Here is a 24,985-nt window from a genome sequence, read left to right on the forward strand (position 1 = left end):
GACAACTAACCTCTCCCTCCATCTTATATAAGAATGGAATGGCATTTTAGGTTTACAAGATAAAGCTTGCTCTGTTTAAGGTATTTTGCAGATGTTACTGAAGGCTTTGTGCAGTAGCAGTAAAAGATAATTTTTTGTACAGCTAGAATGCCTAAAAAAAGAACATTTCACAAGGCTATGAAAAACTGTTTTAAGTATCATCACCAATTTCACCTTACATAACAAACTGTATTAATTTTTACATTTAATGGGAGCCGCTATTCAAATGCTTCTTAACATGACTGTAAGCTTGCCTCGAGGGAATTTTTGGACTGGTGCCCATGATATTAGCATTTTCTAGTTACAACGTATGTGTAAGTGATGGTGTGTCTAAAGACTGTCACCATTTCATTGATCTGAATTGTATTGATCGAATATCAAGGAAGCAGTTTGCACTGCAATCTTTACATCATGAGAAGAGACATCAGAGAATTCTTAATAGCTTCTAGATTACAACTGAGCCTGCTGGTGTGTTGTAATGAACTGAAACTAGATGTCAAACCAGAGAAAAAAGCTGAGCCCCTGAAGAACAATACATTTGTTTAGAAAGCTTAAATTTCTTCCAGATAATGTAAATTACCGCAATAGAGCAATTCAGTTCTTCAACAACACTCCTATCAATGAGAACAGCATCACTGTAATCTGGAATCCGATTACTTTCCAATTCCACCTGTCCTTGTTTTAGCAAAAACTGGACAGTCAAATTCTGCTGAAGCTTCATCTTCTCCTCCTTCAGCCTAAGGTGGCAGAAAACAAAAAGCATTTAATGATTTTAACAGGATTATATAAATTCTCCCATGATTCTCAGTGTTTATATTTATTACTGGTAGGTGGTGTGTTCATGTAGGGCTTACTCTTTGACTGACTCTGTCTTCTGTTTGCTGCTAAAGTGACTACAAAATCTGAAACTTATGGTATATGTATACATAAGTTTTCAAGCACTGGATTCAGTTTAACATACTCTAGCAGATGTTCTGAGGGAAAATGTTATTACTGAAAAGAAATCTTAATATCAATTGAAAAGAAGACAGAAGAGACTTCCAGCCAGGACCCATTTTCCTGTATATTTTATTTTGGAATTTATTCTTGAATGATAATGAATGTGAAAATTATGTTATGTAGATGAAAAAAATGAAATATTGCAGGTCCAAGCAGCAATGAAATCTAGATATGAGTGCTGGAGAACAGAGGTGTATAATTTTGTTTGTAACTTTTGGTTCTGTGTTGGTGGAGTCTTAAAGGTCAGTTGAACATAGGAAAAGACACAAAATTACCAAGTGAGCTCTTGGAAAGTGTTCTCTAATTCTGACTTCATCTTCTCATTTTCATCCACTCTTCTCTGGAGACAGGCCTGCATTTCTGACAGTGCTAGGGACTTCCATTTCACCTAGGCAAACAACATTGTGACATTCCCAACTTCTTCAACTTTGTCAGTATATCAGAGCAAGCCTCTCCAGGACAGAGAAGACAAGTTCTTAAGAAGACATCTGTCTATATAAATATGCAGCCCAGTATTTTGAGAATCTCAGTACAGCTTATGAGACACAAAAGTTACAATCCTTATACTCTGCTCAGGATATTATTTGTTCATATATGCATAGTTTATTCATGTGAAGGGAAATCATATATGCTTCTCGTTTGGTCAAATTTCATGTACATCTGTCTCTGGATAATTCAGATTTATTAATTCATGCTTTTATATTGAACAAATACATCTCCAGAAACACCTTTTGTTAAGAATTGCTCTTTATATTCTAGAAAAATACTGGAATGCATCGGTGCAAGTGTAGAATGCTTATGGGAGAGGATGACTTCAACAGATAATGGGAATCAAATACCTTATAGGTTTTTTTCATATGGATAGAGAAAAGGAAAATTATATTCTTTTCTTTTTAATGAAACCATGTCAAGGCCACATTCTGATCAAATCCATCCATATTAATATGCTAAGTTTTCCTCTGAAGAACTACAGCTAGAACTAGAGAACAGGTTTCCCTGTCATTCTGGATTGAATGTAGCCAGAACAAACTTTCAAAAGCCAATGGAGTTTATGTATCCTGCATTGTTATTTCACCACTAGCTTGACCCTATGTGACAACTCCATTAAAGTTTAAGATTCAAAAATATCAAGAAATATATGGGCAAAATAAAGAATTTTACATACCAGCTCCTCACTCTTCCTTTTATTTCGTCTAGCTAGACAAAAACGTTCCCACACAGACTGGTCTAAGCCACTAGGCCTGTGCTCAGGACTATCCAGTTCATCCATGGCTTTCATTAAAAGGGAAAGTGCACCTTGGTAATCCTCAGGTGATCCCGTCACATAGGGGTTAGCTGTGTTAAGGAGAGTTTCTGTCCTTGGGGTCCTAGTGCACACAAACAGCACAGACAGGATGTACTTTGTATTTTCTTTTGCATAGAAGAAGGTCACAAAAACCTAAGAATGTTTCATACTCTCAATCTCTTGCAAAAAGCAAATGGGTAAGACTATACAAAATAAGAATATTGTCTTGGAACCTGATGATTGTTTAGATTGCATTTAAAATAGATTTTGTGAATAAGGAAATGTATATTCAAAATAGGAATTGTTTGTGTGATGGGAAATTAGCTATTGTTAACTATCCAATAAAAAGCAGGCAATATAATTTAGACTATTAGAATAAATAGTATTCTCATTCTTGACTCACAAGAAATATTAGTATTTAAACACCGGAATTGGAGGGGATCTTACTCTGGTCGATGTTCATAAAGTTGAAAAAGTTCCTCAAGGAGATTGGAAGGTACATCAGGAAACTGCTTCATAAAACCATGTTCCAGTATCTGGGGTTGGGGAAGAAAGCCTTCTTGTTACCACAATATTACTTTTAAAAAAAGCATCAACCTGTCCATATCTTAGAAATATAGGATACAGTGCTTTTCCAAGTGCTCCCAAACATCACAGGAATCTGCACTGTTTCATTGGCTCTTCTTTGCACACACTGTCCTTTAGTGCCTCATTTCATTGATCAGTGAGTTGGCCAGAACTCTTGCTTACAGAGAATTACATTCTTCTCATTATGAAGATACAACATTAACTTTTAACTTCTGAAACTCCTTGTGTTTCCCAGAGTCTCACCTTCTCTTCATGTAATGCATCTTTATAGGGCCCTTTGTAAGCCTCAACACCATATTTTGTAGTCAGGACTTTCCTTGCACCCTTGACCTATAGCAAAACCAAAAGATTTTGGGAATGAAACAGCCAGCAGGAGCAGAGAATGTTTATTCACATACAGTGATGAACCTGACACCTTATTTCTAGAGATAACCTTGTGAGCTATTTTAAGTAACCATATAGTGCCTTTTTCAGGGGTCACTTGTAGGTACTAGAAGATGAAGAGCTGTGAAATTAAACTAACCCTCTGCTTAAGAATGTAAAAGATTTGTGAAAGAAATGCTTACAAGCCTTTTGAAACATTGAATGTAACACACATGTTGATACCTTTTTTCTATAGAGATTTCTTTTTACTTTCATGTCATGTCAAGTTAGACCAGTCAAAAAATCTCAAATGTTGTTCAGTGGAGAGTTCTTAACTTTAGAATGCCATTTCCCCATTGTCATGGCAGAGTTCTGTTATGTGTCAGGATACTAAAATCATGTTTTATAGAGGCCGTTAAATGTTAATATTCTGCTGGGGAGACAGTTTTGTTGTATTTGATGGTTTCCAGGGACCAAAAGTTGTCCCAATGGGATCATTTAGAAAATGAAGAAAAAAAAATAAATTGAAAATCGTAAGCTGGTATACACTTAGCCTCAGATGGCTTTAAAACTAGTCCAGCCAATTCAGTGGTGGGGTTTAGATGCCTGATTGGAATCCCTCCCTACAGCTCCCAACACACAGTGGTCTGCACAGGCTGAGGAGGAGATCTGACATGTGGAGGCAGCAGTACATTATCTGTGGAGTCATGAACAGCTCCATGAAGAAAAAGTAGCCAAATGGGATAATATTGTCCCAAAAGCCAGAACCAACCTGCAGACTATCACAGTAAGAGACTTGCATTAAAACCTAAACCTACTACTGTACTTTCAGCTTGATACCAGGTACTAAAGAATATTATATGTAGCAAACAAATAGCAGCATGTCCTTCTGAATGGATGAAGTTTTACCAAAGAACTCCAGGTGAACTTAGCTGAGTACCTATTAAGATAACCAGAGGTATTTGTAATGTTTGTCACCTGTACAAAAAAAACAACAATGACCCTGTAAATTGTCAGAAAGTCATTTACGGCAAGAATTTGGTTTGAAAAGAGCAAACTTCACATGAAACTGTACTGTAAACATTGCATTACTCCTAACAACAGTTTTCCAAATGATAACCGACTTTTTCTTTCTTCTTTTTCATAAGGAATTTATGAAGTCCAGCTTCTCTGGTGTCCAACTCTTCATCCAACAGTAAAGTGTAAATGAGATTGGCTATCTTGAGTTCTTCCTGTGAAATGATTGTAATAAAAAAAAAAGTTACTATTTCTTCTGCACAGAGGCAGAGATGAAAAATTAATGCTTTTTGCAATACCTGGTAGACAACCATCTCTGATTTCACTTTCTTTTCAAAGAGTTTGCGGACAATCTCATCAAAATTTTGTGTTGTTTCCTTGATGGAAGCTTCAAGTTTGTTCCATTCATTTCTCAGAAACTGGGGAAGGGAAGGACAAGAGCAGCAATATTACATCTGGAGGAACAAATAATGTCTGGTGTCTCTCTCAATATATAGATATATATATATATATATACATATCCATATATATGAGATGGTGGAGAATGCACAATATGGAACTGTATAATTCAGCCAAAAGGCCACAGAAATTACTTGTTTGGAAAGAGAGTTCTGACAGTCTACAAATGTAAGTTGTTCCAATACCACTTTGAAGAATAAATGTAATTGTATTATTTGTGTATGGCATCAGCAACTCTGAGATTGAATCTGAAAAACACATTTTAGAAATACTGGTACATTTGTGAAGGAAAGTTACTTACTTAGGATATCACAGCTTTTAATAGTTTTTGCCCATAGTAATTATTATGAGAGAAGATTGCCTAATTCTGTCTAAGATAGTATTTATTTAATATGCCACATGATCTTTGATGATAATTTATTCTTATTTTATCCTATTTATTAGTATTCATTTTTAGAAGTTGCTTCAGAGAAAGATTGGAAGCTTTGGTTATGAGCACTGTGAACAAACCCGTCTTTTCCTCATTTTAATTTACCTGTCTATAGTCTTCTTTTTCTTCATTCAGTTCCTTGACATTTTTCTCATATTCTTCAAATACTTTCTTTTCTTCTTCAGTCCAAAGATCCTCAGGTCTGGATATAAAAGAAGGTGGAGGAATATCCTGGAAGTATTGAAAAAAATATGCTTAAAAAGCAATATTAAGTCTATATCAGCACACTAACAAACTACAGTATGCACTAAATTTAACAAAAGGTATTTCTTAGTAAGGTACAAGCCTTAAGTCAAAGTAACATATATATTCTGTTGCTCTGTTGCTTGCACCAGTAATTTTAGTGTATATATATTGTGCTAGACTCACTAGCTTACAGAAGTTCACTAGAATTTGATATTCAAATACTACTATCAGTACAAGATACACCACATTTCCTGTTTGTACACAGGCAGTAAGGATATTGTGGTCTTTTTTTGTGTACGCTCTCTTGTGGACTCTATCTGGTCATAATGCAATTCTACAGTTCTCCAGCCTTCTTCTGTCACTAAGATTGGAGATATTTGCTGGTTGCATTTCACATTGCCAGAAGGGCCCACAGGTTTCCTAAAGGACATGGCAGAAACACATCTCACCATTTTCAAAATGTCTTCCCTCCTGATTTCCAGCACTCCACCCATCATGTCATCAAGAGCACGCAGTCTTTCATCGTCCTGGGAAGAACCACAAAAAATACTTGAAGGTACAAAAGGAAGTGTATCAATTGCAAGTTTTGGGGATGGTAACAGTGTTCACCTCTGGATTATTGAGCATGTCACCAGCAGGTTGATGCATTTTGGGGATATGTGTGAAACAAGCCAAAAGTTTCAGTTTTTTCTGGTAAATAGATACTCATATGCCAGATAATTTACTAAAACTGCCATTTTGGCAGTTTTGTAAAGAACACAGGCATAGGTTACTTCTGGCCAACTGACAAGCTATGATGATGGAAGCAGTAATTGTGCATCTATTTTGGGGCCAGAACCATCTTAGTTTTTTTTTACAGATGCATTTTAAAGCCAGAGGAAAGCATTACAGTCTTCTAGTCTGAACAATGGACAACAGAGGCTGCTGAATCAACAAACACAACCAATCAAGCCCAAAGTTCTTGATTGAGTAGCATGAATTTGGACATGTATCTAGTTCCCAGCCACCTGATATGATATCTTAAATTGCCCCTAAGCACATGTTTAAAAACTGCAAGTCTAAGACTCTCTTTTCTCCCTCCAGCTGACCTATGTTGTTCTGATTGTAAACAATAATAAGAAGGAAAAGACACATATCATCATTACCTACCAGTTTAAATTTTTTCTCCCATACTGCATTACTGGAATGTTTCAGTGCTGCATTAATTAAGTAAGCCTAAACAGAGACAATGGCCTGTAAAAGGGATACATCTTTAATTACCGTAGCAGCAAGGCGTCTTTCCATTTCAAGCCTAGCCAACAATTCTGCTTGCTCCTTCTCCTCTTGAGTCATGTATTTCTCAGCTTTAATCTGAAGGCAGAAAATGAAGTTCGTATCTCCAAATGTGATCACAGGGACTAAACCCCTTTGGAAAAATGGTGGTCCTGGTTTTGGCTGGGATGGAGTTAATTTTCTTCCAATTAGCTGGTGTACAGTGCATCCCACAGCCTGGGGATTGGTGTGTTGGTGGTGAGCAGTTGTTTTTCTTGGATTTTATTTACTTATATTTTTATTATTTTTCTGTTAATTATATTTATGATTATGTTTTAATTGCATTAATTACATTATGACTATCATTGTTGTCATTATTATTATATTTTATTCCAGTTATGAAACTGTTCTAATCTCAACCCACGAGTTTTCTTACTTATACCCTTCCAGTTGTTTCCCTCACTCTGGTGAGATGAGGCAGTGAGTGAGCAGCTGTGTGGTGCATAGTTGCTGTCTGGGTTAAACCATGACAACGGTGTAACACAAATTCTCAATGCTTGCTGTATCTGTGCTCTATGACAATATTCCTCAAGATGAAAATTCTCCTTTTGAACAGCTACGGAAACTACATTTAAATAACCTAAAATATAAACCACCATCACTTTTGTTGATATTAGTTGTGTTTTGTATATGCCTTTTCTTACATTGGGATAACTTGGACTGGTGAGAGAGCAAAGGTAAATGGGAAAAGATTGATCACATGAGCAGATAAGATCAGTGGAATATATTGCATAAGAACTATGGTGTTTCTTTGTATATAAGTAATTGAATTTATAAGTACATTACTAAGTATGCTTTAATACTTAGAGTTTTAGTTTAAAACTACTTTGTTTCAAAATGGCACTCAGAGAAAACAGAAACCCTTAACTATGGAAGCAATTCCTGAAAGCCTGATTTGAATGTCAGGAACAAAGAATTTCTATCTAATTTATGGGCCTTTTGGAAACTTTTAACAGCAATAAATTGAGTTGGTATACATTTTTTCACTTCAGATTGACTTATTAAGGCTTTTCTCCTTAAAAAGGAAAGGGAAGAAAATTAACCAAAAAGATGATTTTAAGTATACAGACACATCTGCTTGAACACAATGTTTGGAAATGAGAAGAATTAGAGAGCTGGGTTTGAATGGGTGAAATACAAAGATGCACTTTTCAGACACCTCTGAATCCTGAACAGTGAGCGCTCGCTCTGGCATCTCATCATCTGTAAGGACTGGCTCCCACACTTCCTCTTGAAGTTCAAGCTGTTCCAAGATTTCTTGGATCTTCAGGTTTCTTTCTTTCACTCGTGCTATCTCCTGCTCCTTTTTTTGTACAACTACGTCAAATTCCTCATTAAAAGCAGTTTTCACTTTGTAAATGATGTCCTGGAATACCGAAAAAGGAAACAGCAGTACTGTTCAGGTCACATCCACCTATGTTTATACACTACTCCTCAAGCCATCAGCATCATAAATGTGTGTATTTGTGTGTCTGACAAGGAGATAAACTGGTAAACCCTTTTTGTGAAAATCCTAAGCATAGAGTTCAAGCTTTGTTAAATGGACTTAGGCAGATGACCTCTTTTTTCCTTTTTTTTCCCTAGAAATTTTTATTAATTTTCTTCTACACATTTGGTATTTAAGAAAGGGTCTGAAAGAAACATGCTGCTGCCAAAGCTAGAAAAAAATTTAGGCTGTCCTTTATTTGCTTTTTTTTGTCCCTCTTCAGCTGAAAGAAGGAGCTTCAAAATAAAAATATGTAAGCTGTAAATCTAGAGACTGTAAATCACAGGTGCAGGGAGGCAGAGCAAATTATATACTTTCCTGATGCAACCTGTAGTTTCAATAAGCTTCCATGTGATTCTCTGTCATATGTAAGTAAAATGTGCCTATTGAACAAATAAACATTGGAAACTGACTTTTTAAGAACATCAGACCTTATAATCCTCTTAAAAAGCATGTATTCTTAGAGGATAAAATCTTTTAGCATAAAGAATTGATCTCAACAAAGAAAAGTAGAACTTTAGAGAGGCCAAAGCATACATCTCTCTTACTATGTCAATTTACTAAAATGCACCATGAAAAGGATACAGATACCCTGAAATTGGATAACCAACTTCATGAAATCTTGTTCTTCCAAACCCAAGCTGGCAAATCCACAGCACTATGTGTATTTATCAGTTTTTGTCTCAGTTACTCAGAGACTGGTGCAACTCTCCATTGTTTAGTGTCAGTATGTCCAAAATCTAGTCACAGTGGCTGTGACTACTGTAAAAACCAACAGATTCAAGAGTGTCACTGCAGTAAGAGAGATTTCAGAAGATATCACCTTCAATAATATTATCTGATTGAGTTTCTGCTCCTTGGTATGTAAGTCACATTGATGGTATAGGACAGATGTGTCCCCACCATACTGAGAGCTCAGGCTTCCACTTAGGCAGTGAGGTGCACCATCATCATCCACTTCTGCTGCCTTCTCTCCTTCTTCCTCAGATAGAGCAGTCTCAGAGTCAACCTCAAGATTTGTCTCCTGAGCCTGCATATCAGAAACATAGCAACTGTGTTAAGTTTGTACACGATCCAGTGGCACACAAAGAAAAAATTTCTAGAGTTTATATTCTTCAATTAAGCTCAGTGATCAAAATAATATCAGTTGAAATGATTATATGTGGAATATTGGGTCCATTTGTAGGTTCCCCAGTACAACACTGGGAATACTGAATTAAATTCAGTGATAGGCCACTAATACCAGGAAAGATTTTAAACATTTTATATGTGAGGACAGACTGAAAGAACTGGAATTGTTTACCCTGGGGAAGGAGAAGGCTTGGGGGGTCCTTTTTCCTGTGAAGGTTATCAAAAATGAGAAAAGGTAGCCCAGAGAGTTTATGGATTCATTCACCATGGAGATATTCAAAGCTCACTGGACATAGCCCTGAGTAAATGCTCCAGGAATGCAGGATTAGGTAACTTCCAAAGGGCTCGTCTAACCTCAGTTATTCTGTGATTATCTAAGATTAGTACTTTTTTTAACAACGTTTTACTTTTATTTATGTTTTTAAATTTTTTTTGGCCAACTTCTACAGCAAGAAAATAGGCCTTAGGAATGTAACTAGATAAAGAAGTGATAAGATGCCAGCACAGAAGATCATGATCTGTACCTTAAGATCAGCTGTCCCAGTCTTCTTTAACTGGAGAACTTTCTTCAAAGTTTCCAGCTCTTCTTTACTACGTTCCTTCAGCGGATAATTACTCACTTGACAATCCACATGGAAGCACTGCTCAAATTAATAAAAAAAACCAAAGTAAGAAGTTTTTCAGAATGCTTCTATCAGTTCATTTGTTCAATACCTGAATGCTAAACAGTTACAGACTGCTTAAAATCAGGAATAAAATGGAGGATCAATTAGTACAGACAATGTATTTAATACAGTTTTAAAAAATAATCTACAGGTGTGGTCTCTTTATCCATCCTTGTCCACAGAATTAAACCAGAACAAGTTTGTTCTGGGTTTTTTTTGTAAAATGACTTGGTCTTTCACTACCCTTGGGATAATCCAGTATCATCAATTTGACTCATCTACCTCCATTTAAAGTAGGCAAAATCAGGGTTAAATTTTGCCTTTATGTTCTCTGTAGCAGAAGTCATATGTATTGACAAAGAAAAATAGTATTTACTTCTCCTTTTAGCAACAGTGTGTAAATACATTGTCTGAGATCAAGGAATTAAAGAGTTGCCTATCTGCTTATCAGCACTATTTTCCACCTTAGAAAGTAAAATTCACCAGGCTCAGACAAAATTAACAGAATAAAAGATTTCCCTGAACCTTGGGAAGCAGTTTTTCCCACACCATAAGCAAATCAGAAATGTGTTATTTTGTCTCTGTACCTTAAGGAATAAATAAACTACTGCAGAAAATGTCTTAGAAAGCAGAGGTTACCTTAACTGCACGTGCTTTTACACACATGACATCCCAGCACTCATATTTGATTAAATCCTGCAAATAGCAGTGGAATAAATTCTCCATCTCAATCTCCCTTCTTGCCTTTCAAGACACAGAAAAGAACAGGATGTGGTGCAAAGTAACAATATATGGACAATTTCCATTGAGTTACTGAAAAAAGACTAACAAATGAAATGAATTATCCAGTATTTCCTCATCTTAGACTACCACTGCTATCTTCTTCAAAAACTATCTGCATAGTACTGAAGGCATCATTTTCCATGTGAAGAAAAGCATCCTAGGACTTAAGCAACATGCCCAAGGCCACAGTGTGAGATTTATAGTGTCTGGCATAAATCATACTCCAATTTGCCTTGTCTGCATCAGCAGTTTCACCTGCTTCAAAAAGTGACTTTAAATACTTTTCTGTTTTTCTGCTTCTCAGAATTGGACAGCAAATTTGAGATAATCCTTGGTTATTTACTTATTTTTCTCCTTTCCACTGATAGTTTTAAAATGTTCCCCCATTCTGCCATACCCTGGCCACGTCTTCTTCAGCCTCTGCTTGCACTCGTTCCTGTTCTTCTAAATCCAGGTTGAATTCCCAGTACTCAAGTTTCTCAATGTCTGGTACCTGCTCATTTTCATGCATCATTTTCTGAATCTGTTTTTTTTTTTTAAATATAAGGAATAAAAAGTAATTTGAATGTGAATAGAGGAAATGCTATTTTTAAAACCATAGAACTTGGTATCAAAGAAAATAATTTTAATTACCTGCACTTTTAACTGCCTTATAGGAAGAAGCAGAAGAAAAAGGAGAGGACAGTCTTTTCTATAATGGAAGGTTGTTACACAGGCAGAAATTAGCCTGCTGAGGGAACATATAGTTCAGGTATGAAGGTGGTACAAAATATCCATCTGGAGCAAAGGAAACTGAGAAGCAGACAGTAGCTCCTGGCAGTTTCAGCACTGGTCCCTGAAGAAACACATCTCTTTAATACCTGTCTGCTCAGAGTTTATGACAAAAATGTAACTGAGCACTAGAGCTCACAGCCATAAAATAAGTGTTCTTGTAAACAAAATGGGGAAGCTGAGCCATTACCCTTGCAAGAAACTCACAGTTTCACGCAGCTTTTTCATTCCCATTTGCAGCTCTTCCTTCTGGTTAGCAAACCTCCGAGTGTCTTCTCTCATAACCTGACACACAATAAATGCATTGTTGAAAGGCAAAAAAAAAAAAAGGCATGAGAAAAAAAAATACTGAAGCAATCAAAAGGACTATTATCTGTACAGAAAATAAAATGCCAGAGGGGTTAATAACTGAAACTGACACAGCCCTAATTCAATAGAATGATCCTCAGAATTGCACAACAGAAAACAGATTTTATAGCCAGGTCACACTGTAAACTGGTTGTACAGCAATAGCGCTGGAAAAAAAGAAAATACTAAAGAAAGACATAATTGCAAGTGCATTGCTTATAGACACATTGAACTGCATACAGCCTACTCCCAGATTTTTTCAATCCTTAGATTTTTCATTGTTGAAAATTTTCATTATTTTCATTTTTCATTGAGTAACCTGCTTGGTTTCTGGTAATAATCTTTTGTGCAACTTTTTGACATTTAGTATAAAAAAATCTTTTAAGTTTCTAAAATAAGAGAATTTGAAAGGCATTTTTTTTCCTTTGTTTTCTTTTGCTTACTCCTTGTGTAGAAGTGGTGTTTTGGTTTTCAGAGCTCCTATTGTGCTAGGCACCTTCTCTGATGTACTTATAACCTTGGTCTAGAATTCCTAAAAGTCTAGATTGCAATCAATAGAGAGGTCCAAATGTGAGAAAAGCTTTCAAAACTAGATCCCTTTACAGCAAATACTTTGGTACCCCAAGTAATGACCCCTGACAACTCTAGCTTTGATTAAGACTTGTTCTGTGAAAGTACCTTCTGTATTTTCTGGCCTATCCATGTCGTGTCATCAGTATTTGTGATGTTTCCATCTTCTTCTGTCACCTGTGCATAAAAAGATTTCAGTGGTGCCTTCTGATGTTTATATTAAGGCTATAAACATCTAGCTCAGGTACTTAGAGAGCTGTCGCCCTGAAAACTCAGTTTTTCAGTCTTGTTGACATAGTTTCTAAAGACTTTCCCAGGACAGTAACTGCAAATATAGATATGTATACATTCTTTCTGATACATGTCTTTTGATGGACATCTCTCATGGCCAGTGTGGTCGGGAAGGTGTTATCCTGACCATCCAATCCCTGGCCGTGATCAGAAACCTATAAATTCTGAGAGAAAAAATAAAGTTCTCTCCTTCCTTCACCACACCTCGAGCTGTGTCCGTGTGACTCGTTTCGTATCCAACAGCAACAGAGAGCGAGTGAAAGAAAGATGGAAATGAAAGAAAAAGTGGACTCCCATTAGAAACACCACCACCACCAAATTAGAGTGTTATATTTTTGTTGCCTAACCAGTCCCCAGCTCTAATCCTGCAAACCCTTGCTATTATGCAAAGCCTTCTGACTCAAATGATTGACTAGACTAATCTATGTAATCTCTATTTTGATTGATTTCAATAGAAAAACATACAATTAGTAACACACAATGTATAGCAGTAGCATCACACTGGGAAGGACATGTAACTTCACATGAGGAGAAACTGACTTTCACAGAGTTTTCTGTGGCTGAGGAAACCAAGTGAAACTGAAGATGTGAATGTCATCTTCTTATAAATATCCTATTTCTTTGATCATACTCTTCTACAAAATACTATTTAAGCATATTCAGCCTATCCTCAGGGGTATTCTTTCACTTTAACAAAAGGATCAGTGTATTAAGGGCAATTTTTATCATGTACAATTTTAGGATAATAATCAAACTTTTTTCTCCCCCATAAAAATAAAGAAAGCACCATAAAATTTATTTACTGGAAGCAATTTTGATGTGGATTCTGGGTCAAACTTCCATTCTGCCATAGATTTTAAAACAGAATTTTCATTTGAAGTAGACTTCTTCAGTATATTAAGCAGAGATTGCCAGTAAAGAGCAGCTTCCTCAACTTCAGTTTCCTTTATCTCCCTGGTAAACAGAAAGCAAATTGATGTATTTTTTGTGCATTATAAAGACAAAGTATTAAATATTCTTTATAACACAATTATTAAGTTGTTTAAAAATGCATAGTCAGTATTTTTTGAATTGTTTGAGCTCTAGAACTGCATAATTAAGTGAACTCTCCACAGAAGTAAAAATTCTGAAAGGTGCATTACCCTTTAAGAAATATTGCTCTGACAGAGTCATCTTTAATCTATGCATCTAACTGAACATCTATTTTCCCACAGAAAAGCTGTACTTTCACGTGTCTCCTACTCCTAATGTCTGCTAAGAGCTCTCTATAGCCACAGTAGAATTCCCATTAAAGCTGGGATGTCTCCTGACTGCTGAATTAAAATAGTATTGCAGGAGATTACATCCCTTACATCCCCAGAAAGCCCTTTCCAGAGCTGATTTGAAAATGATAAGAAGTATCAGGTGATACTTCTCCAAAGATATTCCTATATCTTGTGCTGCAATCAGACCCAAAGCGTAAGACTTTTCCTGAGCTAGAGAGGCCATACTGCCTCTAAAGATGAGAGGAATTATTTTATTTCTATCCAATTCTTCTTCTTACTTTAAGACTGAAAAAGGAAGTCTGGAATCACAAGTAGATGCAAAAATGAATCTATCAGGATACAAGAAATGACACAATCAGTATTAGTCTGCCACTTTATACATACTTCCACTTCAGACACACCAGGGCACAATCATTTTCACCGTTAACTAGGATGAACTTGCCATCCAGGGAGAATACCATGGATCTGATTCCCCCTCCTTGATATGACTGACAATGCTTTTGAGCAAGTATATCCTAGAGAAGTCATAGAAGCAGTATCAGCAAATACATTTTTATAATGGAATATGTCTTTAAATTATTTTTATTATTTAAATTGTAAAAACATTTTAATGTGGTTTTCTTTATTATTTTTAGATAAAAGTCAATCCAAAATGGCAACACAAAGTACATAAAATACTAGGGGTTTTAAATTTAAAAGTTTTGACTACACATGAGACAAGTTTGTAGCATATTGATTTTGCAGGAGGTAAGAACACTAGCAAAATGTAGTACACTAAGATTTACTGAAGAAGGAAGGAAGTGGTTTGTATTATTGTATACACACTCATGATAAAAACAATTGTCTTGTATAATTGTATGCCAGTTTTCAACATATTTTTTTCTCGAACACCTTATATACAAGAGAGGAATTTACAGTTAAAGAAAGTAATTTTCACACTTTCTTCTCATGTAAATCAAACAAAGCCTTTGCCCAGATGCCCACCTACCAGAGTAGAAGTATTGTAGATAAACAAAACACCATCCTTGGCTGCTGCTGCCAGCCACTGGCTGCTGGGTGATAAACAGAGCAAACCTGATCCAAACTGTTTGCTAGGAATTTTTTTTTCTGATGAAAATACTGATGGATCTTCCAACTTATTCTGCCAAACAAGCAAAAGGTTAGGAGCAGTTCAGATGATATCTATGCCATTTTGAGAAAATTAATGAGGGGTTTGTGGGTTACCACATGCATTGCAGTTTAAACTGTTGTTGGATTACTGAGCTGAGGAAGTAGTGCCATTGCTGTGCTGCTGATTTGCTTCTCATCTCTGCAAAAAGGTCTGGGTTCAGTTTGAGCCTGCAATTTCTTGGAACCTCAGAAAGGATGAGACATGTTACAGAGGAATCGTGACCTTTAGAATTCACCTTTTTACCTGCCTTGACTCTTAAACTGTGGGAGACCTATGAGCTGCAGAGAGCTGCAGTTCCTCAGCAGGCAGTGACAGTGGCTTCCTGAAGCCCCCACTGCTTCATTGTGAGGCTGGGCTAGGTTTGCATCTGAGAGTCCTGGGCTGACGTTGGCTCAGTCCCTTCAGGAGCTGCATGTCCAAGTTACTCAGCAGACTGCACAAACCCACAGCTCCAGCACAGAATCCACTTGTAAAGTGCCTGCAAGCTGTGTGGATTTTAAGAACCAACATAATAGAACACGGACATTATTTTTGCCAGGTTTCTGAGCAAGTGCTAGGATACTGAAAGTTGATGAGTATGTATGGAGTAGGTATTTTTAGTGGAGAGAGGATTTCTTTAAGATAATACTCCTCTATATTAATTTCATCTGCAGCTTTTTTTTGCTGGTATTTAACCACAACCCAAAATAATGCAACTTCAGAGAATTACCTCTTCAGAGAGGTGGTATTTATAGATGAAAGGTGCAGAGGTGCAGTAGCCATATACAATGTTATCCTTCAGTCTGACTGCTGAGCTCAAAGGGCAATCCAGATCATATTGCTCTTTTTTCAGGTCACTAGCATTAAACATTCCTTGTTCATTCACATACTTATCATTATCTAAAAGATTGACAAAAAAAAGGGAGGAAGAGGCATGACTACCACTAATACAGGTGCTTTGTCTATCATGTAATTATGAAAATGATCCTCAGCAAGGAGTGAGCACAATGTCAGTTTTCAGGGAAATTAAGACAGATTTAACACCAACTCAGTGAGTTGTGCTGATGCAGCACATTGCCGTGAAACAGAGCTTTAGCTCTACTGGCTCTAAAGAAGTACTAGAAACAGCTTAACCACATTGATGTGACCATTTGCACATACTAATTTACTCTGCTTCTTGAGTATTATGTCAGCAGTGCCAATTAGTTTGCAGGTTCATGTCACCATTGCCTCCATCTAGAACTTGTTTTAGGAATCTCTGTCATGAGGAACACACAGGCTGGGTGGTATTGGTTAAAACACTGCAGTTCACATCTTCAAAAGGGCATGTTATTCTTTTTAGTTCCCTAATTCGAGCTTTAAAGGGACACCTGAAATTAAGACTGGCAAGGCACCTGATATAAAATTGAAATGAAGACAATAACTGTAGCTCTTCATCAGCTTTGAAAATAAAGCTCCATTTTATGTACCTAAAAATAGGCACAAAAATAAGTCCAACATTAATGAATATTTAAAGAAAATATTCACTTTGTTGAAAACTATAAAACTGGTTTTAGAAAAGTTTGTAAAATGCAAGGCCTCCTAAAAATTAAATGTAAATAACTTGCAAATCCAACATTAGGCTTATTGCCTTAGAAAATATTAGTATATATTTCAATTTTTACCTGTTATGATTGCTGAAGACAGATGAAAAATTTCCAGTCTTGCTTGTTGGACCTCTGCTACATTAAGAAGTACCACCACTTCAACTAAGTCATTCTTTAAGTCAGAAAGCACAGAAAGATGGAGCACTTCATCTGCCACTACTGAAGCAGGTAAGGAACATCAATGGAAACCGTTACTGCAGCATGGTAACTTTGTTTTTACTAAGATATCCTGTGGCACAAAACAAGATCCCTGTTCTGAGCACAGCTCAGGAGTCCTGCATGCACTCAACTCCACTTGAGGCACTGGGTGCTAGGAATCCCTAAGCACCAGCACATTATTATTATATTAAATAATCAAATCTGAATTTCCATCCAGCTTGAATTGTAGCAACTTTGAGCCTATTTGCTGATAACTGCCACATAAAGCACAAACCCCCCAGACAATGAGAATATGATCAGGCAAATTACAGAAGTTATTTAAGGAGATATAATGCTGTTTGTGAAAACAATTAGAATGATAAAATATCATCCTTTATACTTATAATTATGGTGAATATTGATACACACAGATATTATCTGTAAGAATATGATCTTTGGAAAGATAAATTCACAATTCATTATCATATTAAAATCATATTTTATTCCTTACTATCAACCAGCAAAGCTGACAATTTCAGCAGTCCCCATTTTAAAGATGTCTGTGGCAGAAATTTGTAACAGGATATTTCACAATGATCATAACCTACAGTTTTTAGTCCAAATTCTCACAAAGTTACTTAGTTCTTTGTCATCACTATTACTTTAGTGCTAGAGCTGTGATCAGTTTGTCATCTAATAAATTTTTTCCCTGTGACCTATACATACTCTGAAAGAAAGGTAATATTGGTACATTTGCTAACTAAAATTACAAAGGGAAAAAAAAAAGCAAAAAAACAAAACCAATCCACCAGACCCTCCAAAACAAAAAACCCCAAGAGGGACTCTGGCCCTTACAAAACAGGTGGGAAGAATATGTTTAGTCCTCAAAAAAAATCAGTAGAATGAAGATGAATGGCTTAGCCTCACTGACTTTAAGTATACTTAAAATACAGAAAATAGAGAAAAGAAAATGTAATTAATATTGTTACATGTATTACCTATATATCCCAGAACTTGGAATAATTTTGATGGATGAGCATCTAGAATAAAGATATGTCCTTCTGTAGCTCTTGCAATGAGGAACTGGCCACTCTGATCATAACTAGGTAAAATGCAAATCCAAGTAGAAATCAATTCAATACAGTCCATAAAAAGAGTCAAATAATTTCAGTCTTATAACTGGCTGACTTGACTGAGTGCATAAACATAAATTTCAGCTTCTGGGTTTACAGATTTAGGGCCAGACATAAAGCCCAGAGCTATGAGTGTAGTTTCTAATTGAGTGGGTGATCAATCTCAAGCTGATCATAGTCCACAGCAGTCTGCATTAACAACTTTGTTAAGTCAGAATTTCTTCTACATCCACGTTTTTAGAAATAAAACTATTACACAGATCCTGATATTATTTTGAAAAAACACACCTTTGCATTGATTTAATTTGGAACAAGTTGCTTTCTGTATCTATTTTTAAAGTTCTGTCTTAGGCAGCAGTGAAAAGGGATACATCTGAGTCTCAAATAACAGGCAGATTTAGATTAAAGTTTAACAGTTCAAAGTCCATTCTATCTTTTGCAAAGTAGAGTAAAACACTCAGATTTTTCAATAAATGGGGGTGGGAGAAAACCCAACCAACAAAAAAATCCAACCAAACAAAAAAAGCCTTTGAGATCACTAGAGTTACTTAAAAGAGGACTGGTAATCTCCAGGACTTCAAGTAAATGAATAATTAGCAACACTAACAAAAATCCACCATATAGAAAGAGATTACCAAAAAGCTTAAACTTAACTTCACAAAACCTTAAATATATATTCAGTGAGAAATAAACCTCTAAAGTCAGATGCATGGAATTGTTCATAATTACTGCATATGGTGATTTTTCAGAAACTACCTTATATATCAGTATCTTTTGTGTTCAGTTAAGCCTTCTTAAAATACAGATTTACTACATTTCTCTCATATGAATCCTGCTACTACCTCTTGCAAGCAATCCAGAATATACTGAAAAATGTAGACGCTGTTAAAATATTTAATTTTTTTATTTGTAGAATAAAAATGTCAATTTTTTTTTGTTCAATTAATATAATTGCTCAAACAATAAATTGACAATATCTCTACTCTACTACATACTTACTGCAAAGACAGCACTGGAAGTTTGGAAAGAAAAGTTCTGTGAACAACCCGTGGAGCTTCAGCTTTGGTAACATCAAGGAAACAGATGTGACCTATTTGGGTCCCTACAGCAACACTGTTGGAGGAGGGACAGCAAGCCATAGAAGTTGCCTAGTTGAGAAGCAGGAGATACTTAATAGTTCAACATATTTTTATATATTATGGTATTTGTTAGTATGCAATTTCCTTTGCTATTTAAAAGTCCCTAAAATTTGAAGAGAAAAACCCAAGTGGTTTACTTAAAAAAACATGTTTTTAACAAAGGAAGTATTTAGAGACATAATTGAAATTTTATCTATCAAAAGTTAATTCTGTTCTTTCCAGAGAAAAAACAACCATTATACCCACTCTCCAGATTTTAAGTGAAAGAAGTTTCACCTAAATAAAACAGTGAGTGCACTGTTGTGTTTACAGCTGTTACAGAAGGGGATTTTTTTCTTTATTGTGTCAGATTTCAGGGTTTGAAAGCATCTTAAATCAGGACAAAGCATTAACAGTTTGAAATACTTTTATCAACTCAATTCTTAAAACCTGTTTTTCATTATCAGTCAAGGCATTTAGCTTTTATACTTTTGAAGCTTTTCTGTTACTCATTAAGAAGAATAAAAAAGGAATACCATAAAAATTTAAATATTTTTTACAAAGATGTGCTTAAAGATGCATCATGAGGACATTTGGCTGAAATGTTTCCTCTGCTTAGTAGTCAAGATAAACACATGACAGGATTAGCTCAAGGAAACATTCTGAAAGATAATATTTAAATTTCATCTATGGGGTGCTCAAAGACATTACTGAGCTTTCCTCAACACTGATCAATCAAAGTCTGTGGAATATTACACTATCAATAGAAAAATATAGAAAATTTTAACTATCAGGATATAATCTCCTGGTTATATGTACCTCAATACCAAGGTTTAGCTTGCTGAGGAAAGTTCCATCTTCCAAGGACCAAACTTGTACTTCACCTGTAATTGTTACAGACTGTTGAACAGAGAAAAACAGAGTTAAAAGAGGATGAAATAACCAAATAGTCTGGAAGTGATTAGTGATCTATAGCATATAGATTCAACTAATCACTGAGCATAGCAGATGAAGGGGTACTAGTTTCAACTGGGATTATGCAGTTTTTCCTTAAATCCAGGTGCTGCAAGGTACATCTTCTTAAGGAATACTTTCAATAATTTTTGTTCATTCCTGCAGCTTTAAGCAGAATGAGACAATTCAGGGCAAACTTTGTTAGCGTGATCAATATTAGTATTCCCCCCATTCTGCCAGCAATAGAAAAACCTGCTTATAATTTCATTTGCATAGGAAAGGCCTTGAAGAGAGGTCTTGTTTTCTCACATGAAAAATGATGGAGATCAAAATAATACTTGAGTTCTTCCTTTATCCAGGTAATTTTGTAATTGCACAATTACAAGTAGTAAGGTTTACAAGAGGTAAGGCTAGAGATCACTTAACATTCACACTACTCATACACAGGTAAAATTTAGCATTCCCATGCTAATGGAGTACAAAGAGATTCAACCAAATTAATAGATTATGACCCCAGGTTTTTTAGGTTGGCTACCTGGAGAATTCATGGCCCATAAATGAACTAGTGGCCAAAATACAAGTCCTCCATGTATTTATATGTATACATATACTCCATGCAGGAGTAAAAGACAATGGAAAGCAAGGAATTTCTAAGAATGGATGGGTGCATGAGTAAGGCCTTTGTCCCTGGACCCAGCACAGAGGTATCTCTCAGGATATTCCAATCTGTGCAGAAGGCTGAAAAGATCAGTAGCAATTGTTGGACAACATCAGTTCTCTGAACTGAATCCATCTTTTGCTCAGCTATCTTCCTGAACTATCTAAGTCACACAAATCAGCAGCAGAACCAATACAACATAAATTATCCAGCCTGCATTCCAAGGCAAGTTCTGACCTTTTCATAGACTATAGCTGAATGAATGCCATTTACTTCCTTAATGAGATGTTACATAACTGTAACAAATATCACAACAATCCTGACTTCTGCAAGGCTTTTCGTTTTGTGCCTTAGCAACACACCAGTTACCTGAAAAGAGCCACTATTCTATATTACAAATAATACAATTTCTTACCACACAGTAGTTGTTCCCTGGAGTAAGAAAATCAGCTGCCAGAAAACAACTGCTGGATGTGTCCAAGAGTTTGACAGCTTCTCCACTATGGGCAGGTCTGTAACTATAGACTGTCCCCTGACAAATAAAGAGAAATAATCCATCACTGGACTATGAAATTTTTCATTAGAAGCTTCTGAAGACTTCAAAAACAAACCCCCATCTCTCTGAGCTTCACTCTGAACTTTTGTATTTGACTCTGATCTGAGGTAAAAAGCGCCCAGTAGGGTTCATCTGAGTTTAGTGGATTATATTAATTTAACCTGGCTGAAGATGATATTAGTTCCTTTTAGAGTGCTCCAACTAATCATATTTTCAAGAAGTTTTGTTTCTCAAAATTGTTTTAATGAAAGAATTTAAAGACACCCAATTTCATGTTACTGCACAAATGAGTAAATATTCTACACCAACACAAAACTTCATGTCTGTATAGAGAGCAATTCTACTGCAGAGTCACAGTAGATCTGATCCACCCAAGCTATACTTTTCTCCCTGTGCAGGCACACATCAAGCCTGGAATTCATTCACAGTAGATCCATGACTTGGACACATGAGAGACCCTAAACATGTACTCAACTGTACACACACAAGGATTTCTGATGGGAAATATCAACATTAGGTACTTTATATTCCACCATCTGTAGTAGATTATTGTTCTGTGCATCATTAAATGTCTTTCCAATTTTCAGTAAAAACACAGAATGGATTATGTTCAGCTCTGATATAATTTGTTGCATGATTACATTAAACATTTTGTACTAATAGTATCAGCATAATCATATAGAATCCCAGAAATATCCCATTATGTAGTGCTGTTATCTCAAATGTTGTACCTGGTCAGTGACAAGCAGCAGACTGGTGTAATCAGGAGAAAATATGAGGCTGGATATGGGCTGTGAGATATCAGCACAGATTTTTATCTCATACTGCAGATCTTTGATGTGATAAAAGATTAAAATGCCTTCCTGTGCAGAAAAGTACAAACACACATGAGGTCTATGTCACTTATACTATCTGGCAAACTGAACTGCATGATTTTCTGAAAATCACTAGAGCAGTAGTTTAACTGCATCCCATCATCAATGGTGTCATTTGTCTTTAGTATGTTTAAATCAAAAGGACCCTAAACTGAGATAATAAATCTGTTGAACATTAAAGTGTTCTTTAATACAATTCTTACAGACAGTCCATGTTTGATAACAACAGACTTTCTCATTAGATAATGCTTTAGATTTCATATTTTTGTTTTTGAGACTGTGTAAGAATCTGTCCCCCACTTAAGCAGGAATGTACAATGGCATTGTCAGATTGGATTTTGCACAAAATAATTTGGCAATTCTATTGTCCATTTCCTCTCCTTTCTTATTTTTCATCCATCCTTCTTTTCTGTTGTCAGATAAAACTAGGATTGTCCTCTTTTATTGCTTCTTTGAGTACAAAAATGGAATATTTTCACACTCTGCTCCCCTGTGTCAAGCCTTAACAAAGTAATATAGTCAACACCAGAGAAGAACTTTCTAGTCCTTCAGCCCTTCACTTTTTCCTAACTCCTGTCTTTGCAGTGAACTCTGCAAATATATTCCATTTGAATGGAGATTTTCACACACTAAGAGTAAGTTAAAAGCATAAAGGATGCCTTACATGTCCAGCTGCATACAGTCCCTCATTACAAAATGCCATGGCAAGTAAAGCTGTTTGTTGCAGATTGCCTGGTTTGCCACCTGAAAGCACAATGCCAACATAAAATATCAAATTTAATTTATTTCAAAAATATGTTGCAATTCTAAATCTGGGATAATTTACTATTTATTTGTGACTAAAAGGATCATAGAGTCATTTAGATTGGAAGGGATTCTAGAAGTCCTCTAATCCAACCTCCTGCTCAGCATAGAGCCGAGTTCACGGTGAACCAACTTCAAAGTTGGATTATATTGTCTAGAGTCGTATCAGCTAAGGTTTGAATATTCCCCAAAATGGAAATTCCATATCTTCTCTGGGCAACTTGTCCCAATATCTGACTACCTTAACTGTGAAAGTATTTATTTCCTAATATATACACAGAATTGCTGTCAATGCAAACTGTGTCCTTTGTATCTTCTCTGTAACCTTTCACTGGATAGCTAAAGCAATAGTAAAATCTCTCATTTCCTTTTCCTCAGGCTGAACAAACAGCATTTTCTCACACCAACTTTTTATGTCATGTACTAAGACTGTAACAACTTTTGTGGAAATGTGCTGAACTTCATCCAGTCTTTTTTGTACTGTGCTGCCCAGACCAAAGTGTTTGAGACAAACCCCTAAATCCTAACTCAGATAAATTATGAGTGATTGCAGTTCTAAAGAAATGCTAAACCTAAGCAGCAGGGAACATCTTCTAGCACCACTCATTCCAATCTAAATTAGAATGAACAGAATTTTTTTTCACTGCCACTGTTTCTCCCGAGGCTTTTAATTTGGCTGTCACTTAGCACAAAAGCTATTAATCTTTTGTCATGTAAACACACATAAGATTGCCAACAATGTGTCTTACAGAGGCCTGTGTGAGATGAGTTTTCCTAACCAGTGGCTTCCAGCTGTACTCACATATTATTACTCCCAGACATCAGCAGTGCTGCCTAAAAATCTATTAGCTTCATTTGAACATGGAAATACCTTTCTTTTTCTGCACTTCTCTGCGAATATAGGACACCACATCTGCTATTTTCTGCATGAACTCTGCACAAAAGAAAACAATTTATAATGTCAACTTTGTAGGTCAATATTGCAATACAAGTCAGTTGTATTTCACACAAAAAGGCCAGGTTCAGTATGCTAAATGAAAATGCTAAATGAAAAATGTGCATTCTTCCTCAGTATCTACCATTTCTGCCATCTATGCAAATGAGCAGGCACAGTTCTGTTATTCAGTTTACAGCTGTGAAAAGGAGATAACATGGACTTGGCATGGAGAGTGGTTCAGATACAGATTTATTTTCCTTCTAGTACCAAGTTATGGTGTCCTTATTTCTAACAATGATTTTTTTAATATTTTTTTTTATACACTTACAAGGAAAATTCAGCCACTCTGAAAGCAATGCCTAAGTGAAATGTTGTGGCTGCTTATGATTCTGTTTGTAACACCTTATCAGGAATTCAGCAAGTGCTTAAAGCTGGCCATGAAATGAAGCATTCTGCTTAAATAGATACAGATTGCAGGCTGTTTTAAATTAAGCAAAAGCTTCAGCATACAAGTGTAAATAGAGAGCATTTTGTTATACAGTTTTAGGACAGGACTCAAAGATGAACACACAGGCCAAGAAAAAGCCCAAATGGCCAATATTCTTGTTGCTTCTACTCAACTGACAAAAACAGTTCTGGTCACACCTCAGGTTTTTATTTCTTGATGATTTCCAATTCTTGATTTGCTAAATTTAACAGTCTGATAGTTTCAAATAATGCTGGTTTGTTAGGTTGTTTTAAAAGCAGCCTTTAATTTTGGTGTTATCCATCAAAAATGAAGTTGGGGTACTTGCTGTAGCTTAAAAAAATCATGTAATATACGTAAACAGAAGAAAATAAAATGACCAGATTATCTATTACCACTAATTCAGTGTTTGTTAGGGAAACAGCTCTATGCTAGGGAGAAGTATATTCCAGTACTCCTTCTAGGCCTGACCAAAGTATGAACTTCATGTACACCATAGGTCT

At 35.9% G+C, this 24,985-nt stretch overlaps 1 protein-coding gene across 3 annotated transcripts in view; it reads right to left on the reverse strand.

The window, feature by feature from the left end:
- CFAP43 (cilia and flagella associated protein 43) overlaps positions 1–24,985 on the reverse strand; it is a 42,303-nt gene that overhangs the window by 4,582 nt on the left and 12,736 nt on the right. Inside the window, exons 7-35 of one of the 3 annotated variants that reach the window (XM_088059637.1) lie at positions 23,951–24,013; positions 22,940–23,019; positions 22,132–22,263; positions 21,260–21,376; positions 20,052–20,132; positions 19,114–19,262; positions 17,980–18,083; positions 16,862–17,002; positions 15,928–16,097; positions 15,036–15,188; positions 14,432–14,562; positions 13,586–13,736; positions 12,600–12,668; positions 11,781–11,858; positions 11,200–11,325; positions 10,659–10,763; positions 9,879–9,995; positions 9,047–9,253; positions 7,897–8,103; positions 6,687–6,776; positions 5,876–5,953; positions 5,286–5,411; positions 4,591–4,710; positions 4,399–4,506; positions 3,155–3,241; positions 2,771–2,859; positions 2,204–2,405; positions 1,314–1,426; positions 620–776 (exon numbers count right to left, since the gene is read on the reverse strand). In XM_088059637.1, coding sequence (XP_087915763.1) covers positions 620–776; positions 1,314–1,426; positions 2,204–2,405; positions 2,771–2,859; positions 3,155–3,241; positions 4,399–4,506; positions 4,591–4,710; positions 5,286–5,411; positions 5,876–5,953; positions 6,687–6,776; positions 7,897–8,103; positions 9,047–9,253; positions 9,879–9,995; positions 10,659–10,763; positions 11,200–11,325; positions 11,781–11,858; positions 12,600–12,668; positions 13,586–13,736; positions 14,432–14,562; positions 15,036–15,188; positions 15,928–16,097; positions 16,862–17,002; positions 17,980–18,083; positions 19,114–19,262; positions 20,052–20,132; positions 21,260–21,376; positions 22,132–22,263; positions 22,940–23,019; positions 23,951–24,013 — 3,551 coding nt within the window. The remainder of the gene's footprint in view (positions 1–619; positions 777–1,313; positions 1,427–2,203; positions 2,406–2,770; positions 2,860–3,154; positions 3,242–4,398; positions 4,507–4,590; positions 4,711–5,285; positions 5,412–5,875; positions 5,954–6,686; positions 6,777–7,896; positions 8,104–9,046; positions 9,254–9,878; positions 9,996–10,658; positions 10,764–11,199; positions 11,326–11,780; positions 11,859–12,599; positions 12,669–13,585; positions 13,737–14,431; positions 14,563–15,035; positions 15,189–15,927; positions 16,098–16,861; positions 17,003–17,979; positions 18,084–19,113; positions 19,263–20,051; positions 20,133–21,259; positions 21,377–22,131; positions 22,264–22,939; positions 23,020–23,950; positions 24,014–24,985) is intronic. The other 2 variants (XM_088059638.1, XM_088059639.1) reach the window with 2 other exon arrangements.

Source organism: Pseudopodoces humilis, chromosome 9 (genome assembly GCF_049639895.1).
Source record: "Pseudopodoces humilis isolate 2021_Gansu_Grassland_sample_001 chromosome 9, ASM4963989v1, whole genome shotgun sequence".
Taxonomy (NCBI): Eukaryota; Metazoa; Chordata; class Aves; order Passeriformes; family Paridae; genus Pseudopodoces; species Pseudopodoces humilis.